Source organism: Rhinolophus hipposideros (assembly GCF_964194185.1).
Source record: "Rhinolophus hipposideros genome assembly, chromosome: 14".
Lineage (NCBI taxonomy): Eukaryota > Metazoa > Chordata > Mammalia > Chiroptera > Rhinolophidae > Rhinolophus > Rhinolophus hipposideros.
In genome coordinates this window covers 27,672,667-27,678,666 of record NC_138060.1, presented here as the reverse complement: position 1 = coordinate 27,678,666, position 6,000 = coordinate 27,672,667, and the positions used below count along the sequence as shown (strand labels likewise).

General features: G+C 44.0%; 1 protein-coding gene across 1 annotated transcript in view; it reads left to right on the top strand.

The window, feature by feature from the left end:
• Positions 1–1,421: 1,421 nt before the first annotated feature.
• LOC308507355 (uncharacterized protein C3orf20) overlaps positions 1,422–6,000 on the top strand; it is a gene marked incomplete at both ends in the record, with an annotated part of 95,166 nt that continues 90,587 nt past the window's right edge. The window contains 2 exons of the mRNA XM_081072202.1: positions 1,422–1,899; positions 2,675–2,812. Coding sequence (XP_080928328.1) covers positions 1,422–1,899; positions 2,675–2,812 — 616 coding nt within the window. The remainder of the gene's footprint in view (positions 1,900–2,674; positions 2,813–6,000) is intronic.

Below are 6,000 nucleotides of genomic sequence, written 5' to 3'. Positions count from 1 at the left end.
TGATCAGAGGGGTACCCCACCCTCCTGCGCTCTGTTTCGCTTAGATCAGCTTTTCCTATGTGTTCTGGATTCTTGAGCAACTTTTATAGAGCTTCATATTCTCACAAAGCCCCTCAGAAGTGAAAAGAAAGAAATCATCATTTTTGTGTAGTGTAAGATCAAGAAGTGACTTCATATCTTTGTAAATGTTTTTCAGATTGATATATATATATATATATATATATATATATATATATATATATATATATATATATATATATATAGAGAGAGAGAGAGAGAGAGAGAGAGAGAGAGAGAGAGAGAGAGACAAGAATGGTATGTCCTTATGGTGTTCATTTTGATCTGATGAATGAAACTTCCAGATCTGATTACAAAACCTTAGAAGTTTATTTGCAGATTTTTTTCTAGCCGTTTTGTGTTCATCAAATTGTTCTTCACACTCCCTCTCTTCAACCTGTGGTCTATTTTTGGTATAAATTAAGAAGGTAAAAATAAAACACAATTTAGAAGCATGTCAGAGTACAAACCACCTAGTAGCATGTAATAGTGTTCCACTGCCCCAGGCCTGAGTACACTTATCTGCTAACCTCACAGCCAAAAGTGGTCACTTGATGAGCACTCAGAACTCTCAAGAAGTTCTGTTAAAGTGGGGAAATATTTATTATACCTCATTGGTTTTAAGGTACACATTCCCCCCATTTTAACAGCTCTGAAATTGTGTATGTCTTACAGTCAGTAGCATCTTACATTGATTTTTTTCTTGTAAAATGGTGTATTAGTTACATTGAATCTTAGATTTGATGAAATGTGGCAAATGAGATTAGTCATATACATGTTGAATTGAATAATCCTGTGCCCATCCTTGCACTGCAGTCAGGAGCGTACACAAACAGGCAGCTTACACCTTCCTCCAGAGAGCCAGTGAAACATCTTTTTGTTTTTTGCAGGTTTTTATTCATAGACCACAAGCAGATCTTCCATCTTCAGATTTCTAACTACAAAAGGTGCTGTGGAACTTTCTCCCTTCCCCATGCTTTCCATTCCTTCAGTCCCTGGGGTCCCTCCGTAGATACTCAGTTGGTGTATTTGTCCCTGGAACCATTTCTGGAACCTGCTCATCCCTAGGCCCTTTCCAAAATTACTCACTAATGTGGGTCTAGCTGAGGCACCTCAAGGAAGAAAAGGGTGGAGGGGCATCCCTTTGCCCTCCTGTGGAGGGAGTGACCCATTGTTTCCTTATCCTTCCTGGACAGGACCTGCTGGCTCAATGACCTATCAGGGCCATTTCAGCACTTCCATTCTGTCTGTCTCCAACGCTTCACCTTAGGTAAGAACCTTTGCTCTCAGTCACCTCTCAGGTTCTCTGACTCTTTACAGCTGAGATGGACAGTATCACCTAGCAGTACGCACGCTCTAGCGACATGAACAACTTCAGGAGTAACCGAGAACTGTACCTGCAGTACACAGCCATGGCCCCCGCGCTCCTGGCCCACATCTCCAAATTGCTCACTGTTTGCCGGAACGCAGGCATTGCTGTCCCTAAGGGCATCAGAAACATCTTGGAGTTCACTTGGGAGGAGCTCATCTCTGACCCCATGGTGCCTACCCCCTCTGACATCCTGGGCCTGGAGATCAGCATTGGAACCCCACCCGTGCTGCCGGTGGAATCAACCCCCGTGCAGGCCCCTGTCCAGAAGAGGCCGCCACCACCACCAGTACCACCACCATCCATGCTACCCGCACCCATTGGGCCAGCCAAGTTTTCTACCCGCTCTCGTTCCCGTGGCCATCGGGTACACTCTGGCCAGGAGACCCTGCACAAGTTCCAGCGGCAGTCTATCCACCTGCTAACAGAGCTGCTCACCCTGAAGATGAAGGCCATGGTGGAGTCCGTGTCTGGTAAGACTGGCTCGTCACATTCTATCCCGTTTTTCTCTGGGCCTGGAAGGGTCTGCCTTCAATGGGTGTGTGTCCACTGCACCCACCCCAAGCAGGTGTATAAGGGTCCACTGGAAACAGGTGGCAGCTATGGGTCTGCTGTAGGACTTGAACTCCTTCCATGACCACCCCCAAGAATCATCCTCTCACTCCCCTCTGTTCTCCAATTTTTCCTCCCGTTCCCCCAACTTGGGAGAGCCAGGACTGGAAGGTTGGCCATAGAGAACGGTGCGAGGTTAGAGATCCTGAAGAATGGAGTTGGTGACAGAGATGCAGAGGTGGGGAGAGGTGGCGCCCAGGAGGAGGGTGCATGTGGAGTTGCCAGTCAGGACAGACGACGGGTGGGTGGCAAGACAGGGCCTGTAGAGCGAGGACAAGGGAGAGTTCTGAGAACAGGTCCGTCCACTCATGGTAAGGGTGTCATTCTAAGATCAAGGCCAGGACCTAGAGCCATATCCGTAATCAGCCTTCTAGATGTTGTATTATTTTAAATACCAACGACATCGGTACCCAGGTCTATGGGTAGGAAGAGAAAAGGGCAAGGGGGACAGAGAGAAAGTGCCACCTGACAGGTTTTGAGAACTCGAGACCCTTCCATTAGGAGGCCCCTCACACTTACTTACCCTAGGAATAGATCTTCACTCTACCTTTATTTCCTGGGCACGTATCGAGCTTCTTGTCTGGAAGCATCAGCCCCATACTTGGAAGGAAAATGAGTTGTTTTGATGATTAATAGGTGCCAGCCCCCTGGACATCACAAGGCGCTTCGTGGAAGCCAGCCAGCTCCTCCACCTCAATGCCAAGGAGATGGCTTTTGACTACCTGATTGGCACAGTCGGGAGAAGTGGCTATGGTGCTGGATCAATGGGGAAAGGTGGGTACCTGAGCTTCAGCCCTTAGATGAAAATTCAAACAATACCAACCAGAGTGCAATGGAAAGGTCAAACCCCCAGTTTAAACGTTTGACATTTCCAAGAGTTGAGGTGGATGTGGGGTGACAGAGATTCTCAAATGCCGCAGGTGAGTGTGTAAACTGGTGCATTTCCCGTGGAGAGCATTTGGTGGCGTCTGGGAGGTGGGAGAGTCTTTAGGCTTTTACTACCCAGCAATTGTCTCTCCTAGGTCATTCCCTAGAGCTTGCTTCTCAAACCATCCGCAGTGAAGGAACAATCTGTAACTTTCTAATTTCTTGTGGGCTGACCTTTTTAAAAATGTGCTAAAGATGTCATGGCAACATCAAATTGGTGCAAAGTTTCTAAATGTCTGTCTCTCAATTAGTGTACTCGCTTGGTCGTGGCTTAATGTGGGTTCGTACCTGTCCACAGGCCACACTTGAGAATCACACTGGGCATATGTGTGCAAGCAGTCATACCAGAATGTTTACTGCAGAATCGTTGGGAGTGGAAAAGAAAATTGGAAACAACCTAAGTGTCCACCAACAGGAGAAAAGTAAATTATAGTCTATTTAGACAATGGAACAAAGTGAGAAGTGAAAATGAATCAAGCACTAAAGCACATATATCAATAGAGATAAATCTCAAAAGATAGTGTTAAACAAAAAAAAAGCAAGTTATAGAGGATGTTTGGTGTGATACTGTTTAAATAAAGTTTAAAAGATTGCAAAGTAATGTTGCTTATGGGTACATTATACAAAGTGCAAGTACAAAAGCATGAAGGGGAATGTTAGATGCAAAACTGGAGGAAGTGATCTTCGGAATGGGTTGGAGGGAATGGATCTGGAAGACCCAGTGATTCAGTCATATCTGTAATGTATCTCCTAAGTAGATATACATATTCATTTCGAATGCCTATCAGTCTCCCCCTTATCTGCATTTTCGCTTTCCATGGTTTCAGTTGCCTGTGGTCAACCACAGTTTGAAAATTATTAAATGGAAAATTCGTAAGTTATAAATTGTGTGCCGTTCTGAGTAGTATGATGAAATCTCAACGCCCTCTGACTCCATCCCACCCAGGACGTGAATCATCCCTTTGTCCATCGTATCCACTTTGTAGACATTCCCCGCTTAGTAGCCATCTTGGGTATCAGACTGACTGTTGCGGAATCACAGTGCGTCTGTTCAAGTCACCCTTATTTTACTTAGTAATGGCCCCAAAGCTCAAGAGTAGTGATGCTGGCAATTCGGATATGCCAAAGAGAAACAGTAAAGTGCTCCCTTTAACTGAAAAGGTAAAACTTCTAGGCTTCATAGGGACAGAAAACAAATTGTGTGCTAAGCTCTATGGTGAATCTACCCATGAAATTGTGAAGAAGGAAAAAGAAATTCATGCTGATTTTGCTGTTGCACCTCAAACTGCAAAAGTTACGGCCCCAGGGTGTGATGAGTGCGTTGTTAAGATGGGAAAGGCATTAAATTTGTGGATAGAAGACATGAACAGAAAACGTGTTCCAATTGATGGCGACCTGTTGCTCCAGAAAGCATTGAGCCTATACGAAGACTTCAGCAAGGGATTCCTTGAAATGAGTGACACTGAGCCATTTGTTCCAGGTAAGGGATGGTTACCCAGATTCAGGAATAGGTTTGGACTGAGAAATATAAAAATTACTAGAAAGAGAGAGAGGAAAAAAGAGAGAGAAAATATCCACATGACTTTTATTACAGTATATTGTTCTATTGTTCTATTTTATTATTGTTGTTAATCTCTTACTGTGCCTGATGTATAAATTGAACTTTATCAAGTGTATATATGTATAGGAAAGAGCATTTTGTGTGTATATCCTCAGTTTTAGGGTCTTTGAACGTATCTCGTTGGGCTACTGTATCTCATAACCATCCACCCTCACCTATAAAATCCACACCCATTTATCATCTCTCCTATCCACTGAATGTTTGTCAGCCTTCTCTCGATGGTCAGAGGTTAAACATCTGATAATAATATACACATGCAGTGCAAATGAATTGCATTGTAAAATTGCAAACTTTGGGGTGGGGGGAAATGTGTATTTCATGAAGTCCGTGACAGTAATGTGAGAGAGCTGCTCAATTCCCATCTGCGCTCCACCACTGATGAGTGATGACGTAGAGCAAAGCTTGTTAACCACTGAAGACAGGAAGACCGTCCAGGGTAATGACTCCATGGAGAAGGATGGTTCGGGTATCAAAGGATTAGAGCGAAAAATCGATAGAGCTCTTGGATCTTTTTTGCAAAAGGCAAACATGAAGGGACTCATGTTTTATTGCTATCCTACACCATTCAGGAAAAAAAAGTACACTACCTCAAAAAAATGGACACAATCGTTTTTATTTCTTATAAAAATTAGCATGTGCTTACAATATCAATACATTTTTGTTAAATTCAAGATAAAAGAAGGTTATTTTGATCAATTTTGTTTTCCTTTTCTAAGATAAAATCCCAAACATTTTTTCCTATACTAATTACCATGAAACAAAAGTCTCTGTTTGAGGGGAATTTATTCTGTGCTGGTTCTGTTCGGGAGTAGCTATGCACTGGTCACACAGGTCTTTTTAATGCTGTTAACTATGGGTGCAGATGGTTACCAGCATGCATGGAATTCTGCACCTTGTGTTCCAAACAGGGCTTAGAAGTCCATCTCATTTGGGAAGACTGCTGCCTGTTGGTCTGTTTATGGGTAGGAGAGTCCCATGGGGGATGTCCTGGTAGCCCTGGCCCAAGCACCCACCCTCAGGCCCGCCCATGGTGCTCTCCCACCTGAACATTATGTTCCCTCACCTTGAAAAGGAACGGTTGTTACCATTAGCACTTCCCCTCATAAAGTGTTTAAGTTTCTTGCAGGATCACAGACTTTCACCTGTGATGCAGTGGCTTCTGGGTGTCCCTCAGGGGTCGTGGTTAATCTAGTGGAAGAGAACTTGTGAGAGCTGAGCTGAACTCTGGAGAGCCTTTTGGTGATTTGGGTGTCCTGCTGCATTAGTGGAGAGTAGGCAAAGCTCCCCTCGTCACACTCCCCAGGAAATCTCTCTCGCTTGTTGGCACATCTGTTCCAGACACTCTTCTTTTTAAAGAAGCTGAGAGTTTGAAAAGAAAATCTAAACGACAAAATATAAACGAAGGAGCTATCCA